This window comes from Drosophila serrata, unplaced genomic scaffold (genome assembly GCF_035046125.1).
Source record: "Drosophila serrata isolate PLE 108 unplaced genomic scaffold, ASM3504612v1 contig_184, whole genome shotgun sequence".
Taxonomy (NCBI): domain Eukaryota; kingdom Metazoa; phylum Arthropoda; class Insecta; order Diptera; family Drosophilidae; genus Drosophila; species Drosophila serrata.
In genome coordinates, this window is record NW_028257082.1 from 1,632,165 (window position 1) to 1,654,811 (window position 22,647).

General features: G+C 43.7%; 2 protein-coding genes across 2 annotated transcripts; one reads left to right on the top strand and one right to left on the bottom strand.

Annotated features, from left to right (window-relative positions):
• Positions 1–61: 61 nt before the first annotated feature.
• On the top strand, positions 62–1,490 carry Rpe (ribulose-phosphate 3-epimerase). The gene is made up of 4 exons (XM_020962407.2): positions 62–204; positions 275–476; positions 531–713; positions 851–1,490. Exons 2-4 carry the CDS (start codon positions 291–293, stop codon positions 1,145–1,147), a joined length of 666 nt encoding a protein of 221 aa, XP_020818066.2. The 5' UTR covers positions 62–204; positions 275–290; the 3' UTR covers positions 1,148–1,490.
• Corin (corin serine peptidase) lies at positions 1,225–22,246 on the bottom strand. Its single transcript, XM_020962405.2, has 14 exons — positions 20,791–22,246; positions 10,654–10,783; positions 10,352–10,589; positions 7,130–8,759; positions 6,906–7,066; positions 6,515–6,844; positions 6,362–6,459; positions 5,901–6,301; positions 5,514–5,840; positions 5,270–5,453; positions 5,049–5,208; positions 4,856–4,982; positions 4,646–4,791; positions 1,225–4,573 (listed from the first exon to the last, which is right to left on the bottom strand). Exons 2-14 carry the CDS (start codon positions 10,749–10,751, stop codon positions 4,277–4,279), a joined length of 4,197 nt encoding a protein of 1,398 aa, XP_020818064.2. The 5' UTR covers positions 10,752–10,783; positions 20,791–22,246; the 3' UTR covers positions 1,225–4,276.
• Between the last annotated feature and the right edge of the window lie 401 nt (positions 22,247–22,647).

Consider the following 22,647-nt stretch of genomic DNA (forward strand, 5'->3'; position numbering starts at 1 on the left):
CTTCCCCTATTGTTTGTTTATTGTTCAAAAGTTTCTGATGGCGATTTCAGAGTGACCAGCTGCATTGGACGTAAATAACCCACGTTGAGGGCATCGACTGTATCGAATATATTTTTTAAAGCGTGGCATAATTTATCGATATACCGGTCCAATAAGAAATTGGAATTTCCATTAAGAATAAGTTAAACACAATATTTAAGAAAAGTAAGTGTTTTTGTTAGTTAGGCCCTTTAAGAAATCAAAATAATTCAATTTAAAAACTTGCACCACTCAGTCGCCTCTTTCCGAACATGTCCGTCAAAGCCAAGATCGGTCCCAGTATTCTCAATGCGGATCTATCCAATTTGGCCGCTGAGTCCCAGAAACTCCTGGACAATGGAGCCGACTACCTGCACCTGGACGTCATGGATGGTACCTTCGTGCCCAATCTCACCTTCGGTCATCCTATGGTGAAGAGCTTGCGGAACAAGATCAAGGTGACCCCTAGAGCCGGGTGTTTACGTAAATACTTACTGTGTAATCCGATCTAGACGGCGTTCTTTGAGACGCACATGATGGTGCAGAAGCCGCAGCAGTGGATAGAGCCCATGGCCGATGCGGGCGTCAACCTGTACACATTCCACATTGAGCCCGTGGAGGACGTGACCAAGGTCAGCCGGTTGGTTCAAGAGGCAGGCATGAAAGTGGGCCTGGCCATAAAGCCTGGCACAAAGGTAAGTTGTGGTTTAAACGATATTTAAAAATGATCTAAGAAATCCTTAATGCATTTGAATTTGCATAAGAATAAAACCTTAATAGTCCCACTTTAGTAAAACTACTCACAAAAACACATCATCAATTCAACTTGCAGGTTCAGGACTTGGAAAAGTATGTGTCCATTGCCGATGTGGTGCTCGTAATGACAGTGGAGCCCGGATTTGGAGGTCAATCCTTCATGGAGGACATGATGCCCAAGGTGGAATGGCTGCGTAAGAACTACCCCGGCCTGGACATTGAGGTCGACGGCGGAGTCGGACCCAAGACCATCGAATGCTGCGCCAAGGCAGGTGCCAACATGATAGTCTCGGGCACAGCCGTTGTGGGAGCAGCTGATCAGGCTCAGGTCATCAGGGAGATGCGTGACGTAGTGCAAAAATACACCAAGTAAGAGAAGAGAATTTATAAGTTTAGGGAAACGCTGAATATTCCAGGGAAAAGCATTATTAAAAGACATTTACACATGGCTAATTTTTTTATACATTTATTTTCCAACATTTATATAATATATGTGTGTAGGTATATATCATGTATTGTATGACATGTTGCTTTTAGCATTTAGTTTCGGTTATATTTGCGTGTGTCGTCTGTGTGTCGCCTATTTAGGATACTGCTGCGGCGAGCGACCAAATGTCCGCCTTATTTTTATTGTCATAGTTATAGTTATATTCTCTTTGTTTTTTTTGCCAAAATAAATGTTCAACAATTGTCTCTGACTCGTGTCAAAATCTGAATGTAAAACTTGTCATAAATTCTCAATGCCTCCGATGCGCTTGTCCAGCTCACTGGAAAAAATTCAGTTATTTTATTGTCAAAGGTTTGATCTGGTATCTTGTATCTTGTAAATTCTTCACAAAGTTCCCCGTCTGTGCATAAATAACAAGTGCTTCTCATCGCGTAGGTCATCTTTAAACATTTATATATATGTATGTTTGTATTTCTGATACATCATTGTGGTCTCGACACACAAATGAAAATTCAACTAGTTTTTTAATCAGCTTTTGGTTTAGCGTTTTTTGTTTGTTTTTTTTTTTGGATTTGCTACATTTACACATAACGTTTCGCTACGATTTCTTAGTTTCTTTGGTTGCGCCGTAGTTTTGGTTTAGATCGTGTGTACGTACATACATATATATGTATGTATGTTGTGTCCTCCCAAGCACATGGAGCATGCGGAACTGAATCGAATCCTAATCCTTCTGCAATTCAACTAGGATGGAGCGTGCTGATTGTATGCGTATGCGGTTTAGTACCTAGTATTTATCTATTCTGCTATCCATGCCACGTGTAAATTATTTCACTCACTCCACTCGCCAATGCTAAGCATTTTACATCTACAATGTACATGTATAATATATGGTATATAGTATATGTATATATATATATGGGTTGTGTTCGATTTTTAGACTAAATGTACATAAAGCTAAGCGTTTTGATAGTAGCCTGGAGCTTGGGTGTATAAAAATAGCTCGCCGTGATCCGTGATCCGTTTGTGATCGTAAATGCACAAGGAGGAGCGTGAGCTCCAGAAAACTGAAAGGATGAAGGGGAGTAAGTGCGGCTTACTGGCCAAGGCAACAGCTAAGGATTCTCTGCCAGAGTTCAAGAACACAAAAGATATCGAGTTACTCAAGATTTGGCCGTAGGATTCTTGGGGATTCCCAGGCCACACTGTTACATGCAATGCATAATATCGAAGTAAGCATAATGTCTCTGATATGGGTATATATGTCTCTCTATATATGTAATTATGTATTGTCCTGGCGTATAAACTAGGCTTTCCCTCCTGTGGCTTTGGTAATATATATATATGCATGTATAAATTTAGACACCATCACATCTGCTTACAAGCTATCGCTACAATATATATATAGAATATATGTATGTATCCGTTATATGTATATTTCTTGTATATATATTTCAGTTACATATTGATTTGTGTTCATGTCCCATTTTCGCCCAAAACATCGTGTGCCTTGTGTAATATGCGCTTCATTTGACCCCCGATTAAGACTAGTAATACTTTATCTATATCTTTATCTTTTTCGTTATCGTTTTCGTTTTCCACTTGTAAACTGATTGTACAAAACATGCATATATGTATATATACATATGTATATTTTTATATACATATATGTATATATGTAGGTAGGCATAATATGTCCAACTACATTTAGTACTGATCGGTTATACATTTTGCAATCTCGTGTCTAAAGCATCTCAACAACAGGTTTTAGCTACAAAAATGATAAGTCGAGCTCGAGCTGCTCCTCCTTCAGTTTGAACAAACAATATCCAAGCTATACACGTTGCAAAGCTCAATATAATGTGTGAGTGAGTGTGTGTTCTTTGTGCTGAAACAACCAATTTTGAGTCTTTAGTTACGCGTATTTTACATATATAACCCTGCGATTCCCTTCTGTATTTGCTGTGACATTTGCTCCAAGGGATGGGGATCGCATTGCGGATGATTGGGGATCGAAATCGGGACAACTATAACTTCGAGCTTCGGCTAAAGCATCCAGTCTAAGTGAGGAAGGGGGCTTGGGGCTGGCGTTGGCGTGTAAATAGTTCTAAATATTAAGTTACATTGACATATTCACTATCGAAGCTATATGTATATAAGTATGCCTCCTCCTTCTCCTAATACTCCTGTACTCTCCCTCTTCGTTTTAGTGTTCTTTAAAGCTGAAACCCACGCATTGTAGTTAGTATTTTCATTACTTAATCGCTAAATGCCTTTACTAGCATATTGTGCATTTCCCATTATTGTCAACTGCACCTAGTTCTGTTGGATAGATTTCTATTTTGTCATAGTTGGAGAAGAGCTAACACTGCTACTACGTCCATCAAATGCCAAGATCAGCAATTTTTCCTTGTTTTTCTTTTTGGTTTGTCTTTAGTTTAGTTATAGTTACATATGTATCTCCTACGATTTACTTGATTATTTCCTGTTTAGTATTTGTCAACACTCAATAGCTGTGATCCTACTATATATCTTCTTAGATATTTTTCTTTTTTGATTTTGTTTATCGGCAAACATAGTTTCTTTATAGTAATTTCTCTTAGCTTAAAATAGGTTTCATCTCAACACAAAATTCATCTACAAAATGGAATTATTGTCCAGGGTTTCGGGTTGGGAATATTTAGACACAATTACCAATGGGTTATATATCGGGTATATGTATATCGGTTATCTTCGTTTTAGGTGTATATATACGTAAATCGCGTATGCAATATGTATTGACATTTAGGGGCACCCTTGACGGGTCTTCCTTGGGTCTCCTTTAGGGGTTCATAGAAATCTCTTTGTAAAAAAATTGACAAATAAATTCGGCAAATTGACACATGATTATGTTGCCCAAAATCGGTGTTAGCGGCATGGCGCTAATACCCTAAGTTCAGTAGCAAAATATATGTATGTATCCTACAGGATTCATCGGTTCTGTGTGTGTTTGTTTTGTGCATTCGTTCCATGGATATGCTAGTTGTCTCTTCCTCCTGGTGGCCATAGTCAGGCCTAGTTCTTGTGTGAGTAATAATAGGGTTTACCCACTCGCATCGGATCTGTTGATATTTTCGACAGCATGTCAGGTCCTCCAGGATGCAGATCATACTTGTTCACCCGATCCTCGTTTATGGGACGTGTATGCTTCGCCATCTGCTCCTGTATCCAGGGCACGTACTGCACCACATTGGCATACACACCGGGCAGCCGTGGATGCGCACACATTATGCCCCAGGACACGATGCCCCCGACAAACCAGCGATCCTTCTCCCCCGGATAAGGACACAGGAGTGGGCCACCCGAGTCGCCCTAGGTTTAAAAAGGATTATTATTATAATTTTCAAGCCTATTCCCCAGCTCCTATGAAGTTGTAAAGCTCACCTGGCATGCATCCTTGCCCCCGTCATCAAAGCCGGCGCAAACCATGCCCTCCGAAACGGTCAGGTTATCCAGCCACTCGTCGCACTGGTTGCGTGTAATGATGGGCACCTGCACCTCATTCACTATAAACTCGTACGTGGACTTAGCTGTTGTGGGTTATAGAATAACGTTACAATAAAACAATACCTTAAACCCTTAGATCACACTCACGATCCTTGTCCTCCCGTTTTCCCCAACCAATAACCGTGCACAGGGTGCCGGGATGCAGACTCCTCACATTTGGAGGCGGCAGGCACACAGGCAACAGGTGTTCGTGGAAAGCCACACGCGTTGCCAGCTGCAAGGACGATCAAAACCATTAGAAAATAAATGGAAGATAAAGTGGACAGTGTCTTGGACTCACCTGGAACAGGGCAATGTCGTTGTCGTGGGCAATGGCCATGTTGTACTGTGGATGGGGAATCACCGCCTTGACCTTAACCTTCTGACCCGTGTAAGTAAAAGAGTTGCGACGCGTTACGCCCAGCTGAATTGTCCAGTCCTCTAGATCTATGACCGTATAGCTGTCAAGGATATATGAGAGTTAGTTTCCTAATGGATTTTAAATTCCGAAGCAAAACTTACTTGCCAACGCAATGGGAAGCTGTGAGTACCCATTGATCCGATATAAGGACCCCAGCGCAGTAGAAAACCTTTTCCGGACCGCCCAGAATGGCGGCCAGGAAGGGCCAGTTACCGGGATTAGCCTGGGTGCCGCCAATGATGCGTCTGGAGGGCTTGTGCCTGCCCCGCTTTACGCGACCGCATTCTAAAATATATGGAATGTTCAGCACTAAAGTTGGGATACCCTTAAATTCGAATTCCTTACCGTAATTGGAACAAGTGAGCTCAGCCATGGGATAGTCCTCGGTCTTCTTGCAGTTGGCAAACTCCTGCATCAGGGTGGAGCGCCTCTTGGCATACATCTTCCAAATATCGGTGGAGACATTCACCGAGGCCAGCAACGGTCGATGGGTGCGTTGTGTCAGCACACTGGTGGCATTGACGGCGGAGTAGCCCAGTATGGAGCACACGGCACTGGGGGAGACTGCCCGATCCCAGTTCTTCACACAAGCGGGCATCCATTGACGCTGACCAATACGGTAGACCTCCAAGACCCCAGTGCCGACATCGCCATTCCGTTCACTTAGTCTCACTATCAAGGAAAAATATATATAGAAACATATACAGATAAAGATCTAGAAGAATAACTCACAGCAATTGCGCTCATCCTGGCCATAGGGACAATCGATGATGCCATCACAAATGTGTTTGGTTCCAATGCACTGGCTGTCCCCACAGTAGATCTCATCCGGACCGCACCGCTCGCAGCTGGCCTCATCCGCTTGATCCATGCAGTCGAGGTGGCCATCGCAAACATACTCCTGCGGCAGGCAGCGGTTCTGATCGCACTGGAAGCCCTCACACTTGGGATTCGAGGCGGCTATCATGACGTCGCGTACCTCCTCCAGGCCCACACAGTCCTCCGAACTGGGGAAATCCTTGAAGAGCTTGCAATTCAGATATTCAGGCAAACTGAGTCCAAAGACATCGAAGAAGAAGCCGCAGCGGCGCATGGTCTCCGTGCAGAGAGTCTTGCAGGGTGGCACTGTGGCTCTGTGCGGTGAAAGAAATATCTTTAATGGATATATCTTAACCAGGATACTTTTGACCTACCCGCTCTGACCGCACTTGGGAACGAACAGTGTGCATAGGAACAAGGACACCAGCTCGTAGCATCGCACATCCACCAATGCCTCGTAGGAGTCCAGATCCTGCGAATTATTCGAGTTAGCCCCTCCTGCCTCCAGGATGGAACTATCTACTCACCGTTTGGGTCTCCAGCTGTCCAAAGTGCCCTATGTAGTTCGGGAACACGGTGTAGTTATACGGGATCTGGGGTCCCTGACAGAAGCGCACAATGATGGGTAGACAGGTGCCGGGAGCCGGGTTCTTGCCGAAACTGGTCGTGTCCTCCACATGGATGGTATTGATGATCGTCTTGTTCACGAACTTGATCGTTGGATAGGCATTGAAGTAGGCGGCAAGGCCACCGGCAATGGCCAGCAGGGCGAAGGCGTTGATCAGGATCTGGAACAGGCGGAACTTCAGGCGGCCGTTGGTGATGTACGGATTGGAGCTCTTGCGACGGTTTATGATCTGCAATGGGATTAGGATCATGTGAGTTTCATGTTGGCTCTAAGGGAGTGCTCTCCCTTACCTGATGCTGCAAGGACATGGTGTGCGGGGCTCCGTTCTGAAAGCGGACAATGGTTTGAAGGCTGCTGGGCGGACCACCAGCCTTGTGCAGCGGCGAGATGGTCTGCGGCGGCTCCAGTTCCTCAATGGGTTCATGCTGTCGGCAGACAATTGGAGCTGGAGCTAAGGACAAGATATTTGAGTATCACTTGAGATGGCTAGAAAGCAGGTGAAACAGGAACTTACTGCTGCACAGTCGTTTGGCGGATAGAGATGGCAGGAGCGGTGCCTCCATGAGCTTGGGATTGTAACCCGGACTGGACGACTGACTGAAACTGTCGCTGGAGATGGTCGAGTCCTGACGGTAGTTGATCTTTCCCCTTGGCGGTGGCATAGCGGGCGCCTGCTTCCCGCCTCCGTTCAGGAAGCGCGTTGGCGCCAAGTCCATCAGTGGCGTCTGCCGCTGAGCGGTGCCAGGCGCATTAGGCTTCCGTCCCACCTGCGATGTGGAGCCCAGCAGCGGAGCCTCCATCAGCTTAGAGTTGTAACCCGGACTGGAGCTGATCGAGTAGCTATCGCTGGACAGAGTGGAGTCCTGGCGCTGCTGCATCCGGGGATACGCAATGGGAGGCGGCTTGGTGCGTCCCAGTTTATTCCTAACGGTCAACGGAGGCGGCGGATGACCCCGCGCACTCATCTCCATGGGATCAAAGACATTGGCCAGCCGCAACGGTGGTTCCGGTGGCCCTGGACGTTTGGGATTGGCGGCATCGGCAGAGGGCACAATCGGCGATGGCCCCGACATGGAGGACATGGTGCCGCTGGATATGGTGCTAGATCCTGCCGAGGCGGCGGACGAAGTGGAGGCCGAGGCCGAGACGCTGCCGGTCTCCTTGGAGGATTGTGACTGCGTCTGTGACTGACTTTCCCCCACCGAATTGTTGCTGTTGGAATTCCCTTTGGCGGATGGCGGTGGTTGCTTCCTGGCGGGCACCACCGGCAGCTTGACACCCTCCGCTGATCCGCTGATGCTGCTGCTGCTGTTGTTGTTGTTGCTGGCCGGGTATAGGGCCAATCCGAGGCTGTTGTTGTTATTGTTCAGCTTGTGCATGGCATCGTTAAGCGCCCCTCGCTCTCGGTAGGCATCTCTGGGGTCCCTTGCCAAGGGGGAATCAATCGAGCCGGAGAGAGGCTTCTCGTCCAGCGAGGATTGAGTGTCCACCGAGGAGAAGCGACTGCGGAAGTCCACGCTCGTCGAGCTGCTGGCAAAGCGCTCACTGTGCCCGCCCAGCGAGGAGCCATAGGCAGAGTCCACTGTGCTGCTGGAGGAGCGCTGCGCCCGCTTGGCCATGTGGCCCATGGCGGAGTAGCGGCCGGCATGGTAGCCGGCAACCTTGACCGGCGTAGAGGTTAGCGACTCGTCGAACACGGAGTTCTCCAGACTCATGCGGTCGTCATCGGAAATGCCATCGGCATCCGCATAGCCTTGCGCCGGACGTGAGGCAATGTCAACAAGCAGCGCTGATTGCAGACCGGCTGCTCCCTGTCCCGCTCCTGCGGCCGAACCGAGTGGCGCCACTGCCTCGGTGGTGGTCACGTTTGTTGGCTGCGGATAAACAAACACCGTGCCAATGCCGTGGGCACCAATGCCCTCCTGCCCGCCGCCACTCCCCACCGAGCTGGGATTGGGACTATTCGTCTGCCAGGCGGATTTGCCTCGCAGCAGGCGCCGGGGAATGGGTGGCGGTGGCGTCACTGGTGTGTCCACCCGCACCAGCTGCTGTTGCTGCTGCTGCTGTGGATACTGCCGGTTCCCGATGCCGATGCCTGCCCCCAGAGGCGCTGACTTGCCATATTTTTGCTCCGTCATGTTTACCTGCCGGCGGAATAAGTAAAGCGGATTGAGGACATGGAGGGAAAGCAGCTCACATATATGATTGGCAACTACAGTAGTTGCCGTAACCTGACGATATAATGAACAGGGAAACATTCATTTTCATTTTTAAAGGGACTCGGGAACAAAGATCAAGAAGTCTGTTAAAAAAAACGGTTACAAAAATATAAATTAAATCTGAAGAGACCTCACAGCTAAGGCCACGAAATTGCTAAAGATTTTAGAAGGATGCACTAAATGAACTCCCTTTCCCAATGGACTGTTTACTCTCTCGATTGCCCACTGTGGCCATATTATCCGGCAGCAATATTCTGCAGTATAAGCTCCTGGCAGGTGGCGAGGATGGCGGGAAGGACCAAGGACTAAGCCATCGCTAAGCCGAGTGCATAAAAACCTAACGCGGCCCCGAAAAGGCAAAATACAAAAAAAGAACTCTCTATGTGTTTGTGTATCTGTGTGCCTGGGGATTTGTGGGCGTGGTTGCCCCTGCATCGATCTTCCGAATCATGCAAAGCCAGCAAAACTTTACGGAAATCCCACCCACGAAGCAAATCTTTTCCAGCTTCCTCCACTGGAAACTCTGTTGCCTGCCGCCTCTCGTCTGCAGCCAAATAAATCCAAAGATGGGAAAGCTGTCATCTGCTGGCTTCCTTGCCATAAAGAATAATAATAATATTTATGCCGTCAAGGAACGTTAGTGGCGCTGCAGTTTTTACGGTTCCACTTAATAAAATATTATATTATATGTTATAAATAGTTTCCTGTTTGTTTAGCGGAAAATGGAAAATTTAATGTAGTCTCTTTACCAGCTGAAGCGCACTTAAAATGCCTTAAAATTTCCGAATAATATGGTGTGATGGTGATGGTATAGAGGTATTTTCCAAGTTAGCTCCATTAGTGAATGCACTTTACACAAACACTCTTTTTTTACAAGCTCTTCAAGAGAAGGGCTTTTATTCAAATATTTCTTGGATATACTTAAATCCCCTAAAATTAAGGTCTACTAACCAATTTTATATTTCATTTTTCTATGGAAAATATTTCAATTTATTACCTTTTTTGTGTATGCGAAATCATTGTAAGTATACAGCTTTATATCAAACCCATAAACCAATTTAAACCTCTATCAGAAGGCCCAAGCTTTTGTGGTTAAATAAGGTTAAATAGATAATATAACAAATTCTTTTCTTTAGATGAATGAATAAACCTTTAAGTGTGTAACTTAAAGGAGTAACAGCCTCTCAGCATAATCCCATAAGAATACCAAGGATCTTTACCGAATTTACTCTTACTTAATACTTTCCTATAGTTAATCTTATATTTTTAAATTCTTTTCATTAAACAAATCAAAATCATTAAATCTCTGTGGTATTTAAAGCTTCTAATATTATTAAATATTGCTTGTCTAGGACCCTAACGTATTTACCACTCTAAGTATTTCTTAATATTCCTTGAATTTAACAAACTCAATGGAATAAAGATATCCCATCTAAAAGCTTCCCTTGAAAGGCATATGTACCTGACTTGTCACCAATTAGTTAACATAATCCATTCCAAAGGACTTTGCTACTTACAAGCATTTCGGTGGCTGCCGGTGGCAACTGCGACGGCTTCTGCTTGTCCTCGAGCATGGGATAATAGTGGGATGAGTGGCGTCGCACGATGTTGCTGCTGCTGCTGTTGCTGTTGCTGCTGCTGCTGCTGTTGCTGGGCAGTGGCAGCAGGGTGACCGACTTGCATTGCTCCTGCTGCTTGTCATAGAAGTCCAGCAGGGAGTTAAGGGGCAGGGCCAGGCTCGAGGCACGCTCCGATCTGTAAGGAGACAATTAAGACTAAGTAAAGGGAGAAGGGAGTGCGTGTCCAAGGATAAACTCACCTTGAGCGACTTCGCTGATCCGTCGCCGAGGTCTGAAGCTGATGCTGATGGTCCTGCGAGACGCTCAGAAATTGTTTATTCATATCGAGTGCGTTCATGACTTAATCAAGGTGATTTTGGCGGAATCAATCTGCAAGGGCGAGAGCGAAATCGGATTGGATTGGTCAGGTTGTTGGCCATCTAAAAAAATATATATGTATATGAAACATGTGTGATCCGCATGCGAATGTGATGAGCTCTTTGTTTTATGCCACACTGTTTATGTGTTTATGGGACCCAGGACGCTGTGCATGCCGTGCATATCAACGCCTGACTACGGACTACTGCGGCTGCGGAAAATGGAATACGGAATACGGAATCCCGAATCACTTGCTCACGTTCCGGAACCCACACACACATGAAGTAAAATAAAATAAAAGCAAGCAAAATGCGCCAGTCATGCAAATAGCTGCCGAATCGAAATCAATTACACAATAGACTACATTCAGCCACATTCGGACGGACACGTGACAATAGATCGCACGAAAAGTCCATCGTAAAATAAATGCAGCCTCTGTGGGTGTGCTTGTGTGTGAGTATGGAACGAGTGTGTATCGATGCCATCGGATTCGGGCCAGGCAATTTGGCCTTTTGTGTCTAATGGATGCCATTAGTCGGCTCACGGCACAACACAAAGGACCTCCCCGGGACCTGCTCCGCGTTTTGGCATTGTATGTGAATGTGTTCAGCCATTCGAATTGAGTTCGCCACAAAGTCCATTCTGCAGGCACATCAACGTTTAGGTTAATTGAGCCAGTGCTTCTGGCCAGTGCAAAAATATTGTATGGATCAGAGTGAGAGTAATTAGGTAACTGCGCGTTTTATAATTGGTAATCGTATGATGTCTTTTTATATGGATTTTATATAAACTCTCATGCCTTTTATCATGGAGTTGTAATTGAAGTCAATAGTGTAGCTTATCAATACACTCCAACAGGATTGTCTCAAGCAACTTTAAATAGAGACAATAGCTATACGTTTTTCATAAATTTGTATACTTCACAGTTGAATATTAAATCATTTTTGTAAAGATTTAAAGAAGTTTCCTTTGTATTCACATTGCAAATATTTAGGAATAAACCTTTAGTATTTTCTCATTCCTTTTCTATCAATAACCGATTCCCGAACGATTTTAAACATCGATGCGGCGTCAATGAGTCCTGAACGGTTTGTGCTGAAGTCAATCCTTAATCCCCGAGCTACAGGTAACGTGAACTGACCATATGGGGCAAATTGGACTGTGTTTGCAGCTCTGACCTACTTAAATCGGCTGCATGAGTGCGAGCGGGCATCAGGTTTCGGGGGGCGAGAGCGAGAGCGAGACGGCAGTCAACAGGTGAGTTATAGCAGCGTGAAAATGCGGAAAATGTCTGAGCCAAAAGCCAAAACATATACATACACACACACATACACACCCCCTGCTCAACCGCATGTGGGCGTTGGGGGAGGCAGGTTGAGGCCACAGAGTTCGCAATGTGTCAAGGACGAGTATTGACACCTGACCGATGCAATCAACCCCTGGACAGGTGAGATGTCAAGTGAGTCCAAAGCATATGTCAATAAAGAGCAATTCCAATTATAGACTCAATTAAGCACATTTGCCGCAAGTTCTCAGATGACCAATTAAGGTCCTCACATAAAGTTGGCCAAAACTTTTGTATTTGAAGGTTGAAAGAGATTTTGTTGGCTGAACAAACTAACTATGTTATGCTACGAAGTGTAAATAAACATCAATAAGCAATAAGTGGATAAAGATAATGTTATAATATAAAACTCTTAACTATATTTATATTTTCTACATTAATCCGTAAAAGATTAGGCTCCTTATTATTCGCATAACATAATCTATCTTTGCAGGCACTTCATAAATGTAATAAGAATCCAATCAAGATCTCCAAGTTATATTCAACTATTGATTAGATAATTAGCATTTATGGCAATTACGATTTCTAGGCCGTACTACTTGCTATCAAATATTTAACCTTCCACCACTTGAACTGGGCAAATATGCAGCCGCACATGGCTATGCATAGAATTTTCCTATTACCACACACAAAATCCTCATGCGAGTCCACATCCGAGGCCGGATCCCAGATTGGATGAAGCCGCGGAGGCGGGCAGGCAGGGGGACAGGATAAACACACAAATTCTATTTACTCGGCATTTGTATGCTGAACACCAATTCCAAACTCATATGAACCATAAATTGTTTGCTTTTGTGCCCGGTCCCCTTCCATTCCCTATCCCGCATCCTGTAACGCTCCCACGCCGGCAGTTTTCCCAGCGAATTTGCAACGCAAAAGCAGAACCACTCAGGCATATCGGGACGGGACTCGAGGGGGTCCTTTTAAATTGTATTAAGTCGAAGGCGACCGGCAAGTAGTCCCCGGCAACAGCATTTGAATTTATCGCCGACCTTTAAGGTTATTACCCAAATTGTTGGCGCATTTGCCAAGTGTCAGGCGCTCAAATTCCAATCACAAATCAGAAATCTCGGCCCTGCCAGAAAAAGGCTGAAAGGTTGAAATTCCAATACAGGCCAGCCTCCGCTCCAGCAATTGTTCCCGTGTGCGCCTGATTGCTTTAGTAAACATTATTAAGTATACGTCTAGTGGTCCCCCTTCCAGCCCAGCTATGCGAAAATATTTGCTCAAAGTTGGCGAACAAAATTACATTTTGCGTATGGAAATGGCACTGGCATTTAGAGTTAATCAGCTTGCGAAATTGTTTCGCCGCTCTCGGACAGAAACTCGAACTTGGACTCGGACTCGAAGACGTTGTGCCCCTTGGCTGTTTGCCGGATTAGCAGAGTCAATTTGAGTCAGTTTGGGCAGTCAATGAAACGAGTGCAGATTCTCGGCACATTCCACAGAAAAAGTGGTTACTCCTTCAATTCGCACTCAATCTGGAGGAATCTCTCCGGATTACGCAAATTCTTGCACAACACAGTTGAGCAACAGTTTTGGGATCTTACCCCGGGCGTAAGAGAAGAGAAAAAAAAGGGCTAGGACATAATCCATCTTGCATAAGCTGTAAGGAACCAAAAGGAAATCATTAAAAGGACACCACATGAGGCTGTAGTTGTACAAGGCTCGGGCCAATTACCGAATGTCTGGCGGACATCCTCCTGCTCGGTCAGCTGCCAGCCAATCAGCCACATGATTTGGGTACGACAGATTAGGTGTATAGTATATACATATATTTTTATACCATATACCTAACGCATATAATTGTGTGGGTTGAGGCGAATTCAAATTCCAGCCTTGGCATTCTTGCCCCAGAGCCTCAGGTCAGAGACGCAGTTCTTGGAATTTCATTACAAGGACATCCTGGTCAGGACGAAAAGGAAAAAATTCAGGCAACGTGTGTGCCGAGCATCTGAGTTCGCCGCTGCTGCGCTATTTGTAGAATTTGTAGGCAACTGTAGGCAACAATTTCTGCCCGCACTTGGCCCTATTTATTACGTATTCACTTTTGGCCGGGCATAATTTAAATTTATGGCCCCTCGCCGGTTACATCCTCATTTGTCTTCCGTCCCAAGTGCACACATAAATTATGGCGAAGCATTTAATTAGTTTTCTGCAGCATAGTCTCAGTGACATGGCAGGTGACAGTTGTGGTGTTCCCTGGGTTGGAACAGGACCAGAGACATCATTTCCCCTCCATCCAACGCATTCGTAAAAGCAAATTGGATCAATTCGCGTTCTATAGCATACTTTTATGCGTTCGCCAAGCAACAACATTAAGTATACGCACGAGCACTTAACTACACTCAGCTTACTAGACATCAAAGCGATGTAGTTGGAGCATAAAGTGTGCGGATTTGCCTATACCCTTTACAAATAATTTTCTTTTAGATTATTCTTTTATTTATTTTATATGGCTATCATATTATTACATAGAAATTAGATTTGTAAAGATTTCGTGAGTATGTTGCCATATTGAACATAAACTGAACTAACTATGGAACAAAATTCTATCTTCCGGTAATTATTATTAATTAATTACCTAGTTAAGTTCAAAACCAACGAACCTTGGAAACTTTTAAAAGCTGAGAACAATTGCATTACGTATACGCCATGAAGACCCTTGTTCACTGAAAATCTAACATAAGGTTTATTGTGATACAAGTCCACTTAAATAAATTAACAATTATATATACAATAAAAGAAACTGGCTCAACTTATAGCAACCAAAAGATATAGTAATGCATGTAAATTATATTACGTATACGTCTAGGTGACACCTGCTCGAAATTAACATAACATTCAGTCTAATAACGTGGGCAGCAAGGAACATTTCCACATCCTGACCTAACTCTCCAACTAATACACCCGACCTGCTCGCATTTTTCCCTTTGAGCTTATGTAACTTAACCGCTGTGTGTGTGTGTGTGTGTGCGACTATGGAATTGTTGCTCTGCAGACAGCGACTAAAAAGGGGCTACAACAGCTGGGTAAGAGGGGTAGTGGTGGGGGGGAGGGGCGTGGCGCAAAAGGCACGCCCAAACAATTAACAAACAAAATATTAGAGACACATACATACACACACACTAAGGCACTTGGAGTGCCATTGTTAGTAATTGTGCAATCAGAAATGCGATGGTGTGCGATATAATGTGATTGTGAGCTGTATGTAGATATGTATGTGAGTTTTAGCTAGCGCGTGCTGCGAATGGCTTTAAAGGATGGGTGGCATGGAAATGGAAATGGAAATGGAAAGATGGAGAGGCCCTAGGCAGGCAGAAACTCGAAACAGAGCGTTTAGCAACTGAAATGTATGGTGGTGGTGCGGCTCCAATGTAGCCAACTTCCGCCAGACGCCCGATTCGATTTCCATTTCCACATCTACTTCCACTTCCACTTCCTCCGCTTCCATCACACATCTCTCACAGCCAAGGGGCGTCCATTCGTTCGTTCTGTTGACTGACAACCATCGGAGATGGGCGTCTCTGTGTCCTATTACTACCTTATCTGCCAATCTGGTCCAATCTCTTGGCATCCATTTCATTGCGTCTCATTTCCGCAGCCAGTTGATCGGCCACACGAGATGCAACCACTTGCACAGTGGAAAAAATCCAAGCAATTGCTATATAAACCTTTTACGAAAAGAGTTTTTAAGTCTCTAGTTCTGAAAAGTAATTTGCATTTTTCATTTAAACAAGTCAGTCATTTTAATTTGAATTTTTATCTACAAAAAAACAAAAGAAACGGAAAAACACTGAATGCTTATTTTTCCACTGTAATCGGACTCTGGTAAATGAGCTTGCCCAGGAATTGTTTGCCTGCCACTCAGGCACTCCAGCACTTGCCCCGCCCAACCAACTGCCTTAAATGTCACATATTTGCATACACAAGCGGACTCAAGAGGACCAGGATGATTCTTCTGTTCCTGGAAATGTACTTCAATGATACACAACTCACGGGAATTAAATATGCCATTGAACAAGTAATTAGTTTTGGACTATCTATTCCGCTCCCGCCATTATTTTCCTCTGAATTTTAACTTTTTTAATTGGTTTCATTTGAAAATGTTGACTATGCATTTTCTCTTATAATAATAATAATAATAAAAATGCATTGAAGCAGATTATAGCTAGGGAATATTTGTAATAGATACCGACAATATCGATTGGCCAGGACTTGGAAGGGGAACAAGAATGGCTGCCATCAAAAATGTGGCCCCAAAAAAGCAGACTACACAAAAAATGCCATTTGGCCATTCCAACGATTAGACACAAAATGCATACTTAATACTGTCAGAATGTCATTCAGTCAGTCAGGATTGCAGCTGACATGGCCAACAGCAGGCGATAACAATGCCTAGCATCGAGCATCGAGCAATTTACAGGATGCGTTCGCTCAATCCTGTGCACGGATACATTGTACGAACACAATTTACTGTCATCGTCAACGCCATTGTCCCCTTTGTCAATTTACGTTCCGATCGGGAAATGGGAAGGGGCTGGGGGTATGGATATGGGTATGGGGAGGCTGTGGGCTGCTGGAGTGGCCTTAGCTCAGTTTGTTTGCCCAAGTCTGGTCTGGAGCTGGGTCGGAGGCTTCACTTTCATTAGTCGCTGCGGCAGTGTTGGCGCTTTGTTTCTGACATCCCGATGGGCGCACGTGGCGCTGCCCGCGATAAAATGCGGTGTGGTGTGGATCCAGCTGGTGGCTGGATGTCGGGTGATGTGCCCAGCCCCTATCCTGCCTCCTGTCCTGCCAGGCGATGTGGTGCGGCTTATGATGCCTGGCCGAGCACTGATGGCTGTCTGTCAGCCAGTGGCTCTGGCAATGTGTGTGCAAATAGATGGAACCAGGCAAGCGGAAGTAGAGAAAGGATGGGTTTCTCTGCCGCACACAGAGAGAGGAAGAGAGATATGAGGTATACTTTCTATCAATCAGTGTACTTCGGAATGACACACCATTTTGTATGTAGGAAAATAGTGAGCAAAGGTTGAAAATCTGTCAAAGTATGCTCAACTATTCAGCAAATAGTAAGTTGTAATTTTATACATATTAGAAATATATATAGTGTTTTTCTTGTATAAGGTTTGAAGTTAATTTAAAATCATTAAATTATTTAATATCAAGTAATAACAAATTACTATATATCTGTAAGTATATCTGTTTATGCCCTTTAAAGATCATTTTCTAATTGATTAACTTCCACAAAAACTAATTTAGAGTTTCAGTTTTCTTTTAGTGTACAGGGATGTGCGACGCATCCTGTGTATCCTGTGCATTGAACCATTAACAGCAGACAGCTGAGCAGTGGAGCAATGGAACAGTGGAGCAATGGAGCAGTGGAGCAGCGGTGGGATGCCGCACAGCTGCGGTCATGTGCAGCACATAGTTAATATAGTTGGCGAGGCTAAGGACACACGAAGCGAAGAAGCGACTGAAACGGAGGAAAAAGAAAATATACAATCTTCCATCCTGCGCCACTACCGCAGGACATTTTCCTGGCTTCGAGTCCCGACGCTCAGGTTTGTTGGCCAACAGTCTGCATTGCCGACGGTTTCAGCGGAAATTGATTTTCGTACTTCGACGCTTCTGGGCTGTAATTTATGAGGAATTCTCTTGGCTGCAGCCCGCTCCGTCGTGGCCCATCTCCGCATCCTGCCCGTCGCTTTTGTCAATTAAATGTCAGTTAAGCTTTGGCCCCACCAGCCGCACTTTGCCCGTCTTGAATTGCAATCAGTTGACATTCAAGCGAGACACCGAACCGGGTGGTGGGTGGTTCTGTGGCGTGGAGCTCCTCACATCTCAAGGACACACACACGAGGCACAGCCTGAGATGCTGCAGCCGATGAAAGGAACTGAAGCACCATGCGCCATTCCCAGCTATTTAATTACGCCCAACCATCGCCTCCCACTGCCCACTTTAGATTTAATTCTCACAGAATGTTGCCCTGGATTCGGATTCATTAAAATCATATCAAAGCAGTCGCAGGCAGAGATAAATTCTTCCATTAAATCGAATGGCCAGGAGAACGAAGGATTCCTGCAATCCTACGCTGTTGTCCTGGACAATGTCTTTGTTAATAAATTCCATGGTAATTAGCATTTGCATAGGTCGAAAGACCTAAATATTTGCATATCGATTTGGCGACTAAGCTGCTTTAAAGGTTATAAGAACCTGAACAGATAACTAATGGGGTAATTTCATTTTCGAAATAGTTATTAGGTAACTTGATGGTGTGCTAGTGATTCTATAATGTAATATAATACTTTTACTATTATAGTGTATGAAGTTCAGATGAATAAAACAGCTTGCGAGTCACTGGAAAACCTTAATTTTTGTAGGAAACATTAAAAACGTTTATCTGTTTTGTACATTTTAAGTATATTCAATTAGATATTTGTAAATACTTTGACTCTTATTTTGATTTAAATTTGTTACTCTCCAGTTTAAATTATTCCCTACAAGACCCTTAGTTCAAGTCCGGCTCAAAAGTCAGGTCGTTTATGGTTTGATACATTTGCACGTAGCGGACGGGGATAACAGAATTCGTCCTGATGATGGCCAATCATTATTGTTCAGACATTTTCAAATATCGTTGAGCTCATTAAAATGAAATTTTCGGCGTTCCCTGACCCCCAAAATGGACTGTCTGGTCTGGACTGGCCTGGTCTGCCTGGAATGGTTTGGTTTTCGTTTTCGGCCCCGGGTCCGGGTCCGGGTCCAGACACAGCTAATTGATTTCTCATTAGCCGAGAAGCAAGCGGAGACTTGCCAATGCGAAATTGTTGATTCGAGCCTTGGCAGGAGCGTGTCCTGAAATGGCATTTCGTATACCAAACGAACAAAAATTTAGATTCGAGGGAATGAAAATAAAAACCTGATGAGAATTGAGGCTGGCCAAGGCCCAAATAGGAAAATTGTTGTATTTGCTTATTTCCCTTCTTTTTTTTCCTGTCTCATTCTTTTTTTTTTTTTTTTTGTTCAATCGATTTTCGTCCTGCGGGTGTGAGGGTGTGCGGGTGTGTTTGTATTCGCCTCTTCCAAATTGAGTTCGAATGCTGCGCGAATGGCCGAGGCTTTGCTCTTGGGTTTTTTTTTTTTTGTTGGGGTTTTTGGGGATAGCACAAGTTGATACAACTTGGGCAACGGCGGACAACGTGACGTTTAAGTGTGATTCCTTGTTGCCTGCTGCTGTGTGTGTGTGTGCCGTGTCCTGTCTCCTGTGTGTGTGGCAGTGTGTGTATCTGCCTTGTTGCCCTGTTTGTTTTCCACTTCAACTCTGCCTGGGCCTAAGGTTCAACAAATTCATCCTCTCATCTTATCTCACTCGCTCGTCCTTCTCAGTCTCTCTTTGCTCTCTTTGTCTTCCGCTGTCTCTCTCTTTCTGTTACTCTTTCTCTTTCTGTTCGAGGCTTAGCATTTTTCATGCCTAAGTCAAATAATGCGCTAACACATCATTTCACACTTAAATGCTGTAAAAATATGCATAAAGCTTTCGGCAAAAACGTTAGTACAGACAAGCTTCTATAAATCTAACCTTAAAGTATCTCAAATACATTCAGAAGTCAGTAGGTTTTTTTTTATTTTACACCGTATAAAATCGGCATCACTTTGAATTTATAACGTAAACCAATTTCATTGGTTTTATATATTTGACTATGACTTTTTTTTTGGCCTTTTACTTGTTTTTCAACCTTGCCATTTTGTGTGAAAAATTTCTATTTGCGTTGAAAAAATAGTGACGAACATTCGTCAATCGTTTCCATCAAATTTCATTCAGAATTTTCGAGAATTGTTAAATGCAATTAGCCCGTCACTTTCATGAAATGTGATATTCCCCATGGGAATATCCATTTCGAGGAATTCAAGTCCTGTTTCATTCGCACACGTAAATATATATTTATTATTGAGGCATAAAGGAGGCTTTTATAAACCGTTTACTGGAATTGCAAAGCTGAGAATCTGACCAAAAAATTCATTGAAAATCAGCTTGTTTTCATTAGCTTTGACTAGACCTGGTGCCATGACCACCATGCCACCATAAAGACCATAAATCCGAAGAATTAACCAAGGAGTTGCAGTCTTTTTGGGATCTTGATAGTATTAGGACTTTGAAAATAAGAATTTATATTACATTTTCTACTACAATTCCTACTCACATATCAGATTTAAATATGTTGTAAATAATTTATACTCACAGCAGCTGACATTGCTTAAAAGTGTCGATATATTTTAACGGATCAACTTGATTGATCGTTTCCACAAAACAAATATAAAATAAAATAAAACATAAAATATATAAGAAAGTCTCTTATATTCAAAAAAAAGCTTTTAACTTTTAATCCAAGTATAAGCGATTAATGCTTCTAAGAGTCTTTCTGGGATCTTTGGGGTATACTGAATTTTAATATATAATTCGCTATTACTAATTCCAACCACATAAATGATTTAGAGATATATCCGTATATTCTTGCAATAACTCCTACTTAAATCAGCTGTAAAACATTTAATGCATTTTTAACGTGTCAAGTATATTCAATGTCCACTATTTGCAATAATTTTCTGTTAACCAGTTTAAAGGTTTGCTAACAATTGAAGTTCGACTGTATAGAGAGGTCGTATGTTACTTACATATCTCAATCGCTGTCGCTTGTCTGCTCACACTTGGCGGTTGTCACTGCTGGCTATTGTTGTTGTTTTGTCGCTATTATTGTTATTGTATTAGTTGGCGTTGTAGCTGCTGGCGTTGTTGGTGCTTTTGTTGTTGTCCCTGTTCGTTGGCAGCCAGCATCAATCTCTGTCCAGCATTTTGGCATCTTTCTGCTTCGTTTTACCCTGTTCCTCTCCTTTCGCTTCTGCCTCTCGTTCTCCTCTTCTTTTCTTTTTCGGGTCTGTTTGTTTGCCTTGCCTTGGGGCCATACACCTCAACGATGTTGGGTTTATTTTATATTTATTTCGTGCGTTTTTCGAGGTGCCGGGAAATATGGGGGGGGGGGAGAGAGAGAGTGTGGGAGGCGGGAGCAGGCCAAAAATATGAACCTCCTTGCCTGTGGCTGTGTGCGTGTGTGTCTGTTTCACTGTATGTGTGGTTGTCTGTGTGTATATATTTGCCTTGATATTTTAAGTATCCTGTTTGCGCTGTTTGCTGCGGCTGCTGCCTCTAATTCTACCTCCCTCACGTTTCTGCGTATTATTTGCGTAAATAAAATTTACGTTTACTTTTTCCACACACTTGGCGCTCTCTCTTTTTCTTTGTGTTGCCAAAATTAACTTTGATTACCAACCACGGGCTTCGCTCGAATATTTCACTTGTAAAAATATATTTGTATATTTATAATCCACTTTTGGGATTCAGGTGCAAATAACAATGTGCAAGTTACAGCTAATTTATTGTCCCATTCGCACGCACAACCGCTCGCTCGCTCACACAAACTATTCACTCACTCACTATAGCAATTACAGTTAGCCTGCATTGATGTATTGTCTTGCTGCTTTCTCTCCTCCATCGGCTTTAATTTCACTTGAGTGTTCGTTCTACTCTCCCTGCCTCACTCTTACACTCTCCCGCTTCCTTCTGCCTATCCTGCCTGTCCTACCTATCCACTTTGCCTAGCGTAAAGCTTTTGTTGTTGTGCTAGTAGTGTTGTCCCTGCTGTTGTTGTGTGTGTAGTTGTATTTGCTGGGCTTTGTTATGGCTGCTCTCTCTCCGCTGGTCGTTGTTGCTGCTGCTGGCCACCACAGCTGTTCTTGCTGCTACTTCTGCTGATGCTGCTGCTGCTGCTGATGCTGATGCTGCACGCGCCGCCTCGGTTAGCACGTGCTGTTGGCCACGACGTCCAGTCAACGACAACCGCCTACGCACTGCAGGCGCCGAATCGGCGGCGCTGGAATTTCAATTACGATTTTCGCTGGCGAGCCGCCTTTCCTTTCCGCTCTCAAACGGTCTCTCGGGCGCTCTCTTATCGTCCTCGTGGTGAGTTCGTTACTGCGCTCTCTTCGCTTGAAGCCTGTGCCCAAAGCTGAATTTCCCAGTTAACTTTGATTGTCAAAGGTTAGTTGATTAGAGAAAAGCTTGGCGCTTTTCATGCTAATATATGAAAATTTGTTTATTTATATCAAAACAAAAGTTACATAGGTCCACGTGTCGTATGAGTAATTTTTTTAGATCCTTATTATTCACAATTTGAGGGAATATTAAATGAAAATGTTTATATTTTATGTTTTATTCTTGTTTTTCGCATGCAAAATGTATTACGATCAGAAATCTTTCCCTATCTCTAAAATTAAAATTTCATAGGCCTACAAGTCGTATGAGTAATTTGTAAGATGCAAATTACTTAACATTTGCGGAAAAATTAAATAGACACTCTAATATTTCATCCAATAAGCTTGTTTTAGGCATATAAAATGTATCAGAACCTGGATGGTAAATTAAAATAAAACTAAAAGCTTACGAGGCGTATGAGTAATTTTTATCAATTTTGATTA

What these genes read in the sequence shown, in the direction of transcription:
- Rpe (XM_020962407.2), top strand. Translation starts at nt 291, where the DNA reads ATGTCCGTCAAAGCCAAGATCGGTCCCAGTATTCTCAATGCGGATCTA. An exon ending in GCTTGCGGAACAAGATCAAG is followed by an intron (nt 477 to 530) that starts GTGACCCCTAGA and finishes AATCCGATCTAG; the next exon opens with ACGGCGTTCTTTGAGACGCA. An exon ending in CCATAAAGCCTGGCACAAAG is followed by an intron (nt 714 to 850) that starts GTAAGTTGTGGT and finishes TTCAACTTGCAG; the next exon opens with GTTCAGGACTTGGAAAAGTA.
- Corin (XM_020962405.2), bottom strand. Translation starts at nt 10,751, where the DNA reads ATGAACGCACTCGATATGAATAAACAATTTCTGAGCGTCTCGCAGGAC. An exon ending in CCATGTCCTTGCAGCATCAG is followed by an intron (nt 6,845 to 6,905) that starts GTAAGGGAGAGC and finishes ATCCCATTGCAG; the next exon opens with ATCATAAACCGTCGCAAGAG. An exon ending in GCTCACTTGTTCCAATTACG is followed by an intron (nt 5,454 to 5,513) that starts GTAAGGAATTCG and finishes CATATATTTTAG; the next exon opens with AATGCGGTCGCGTAAAGCGG.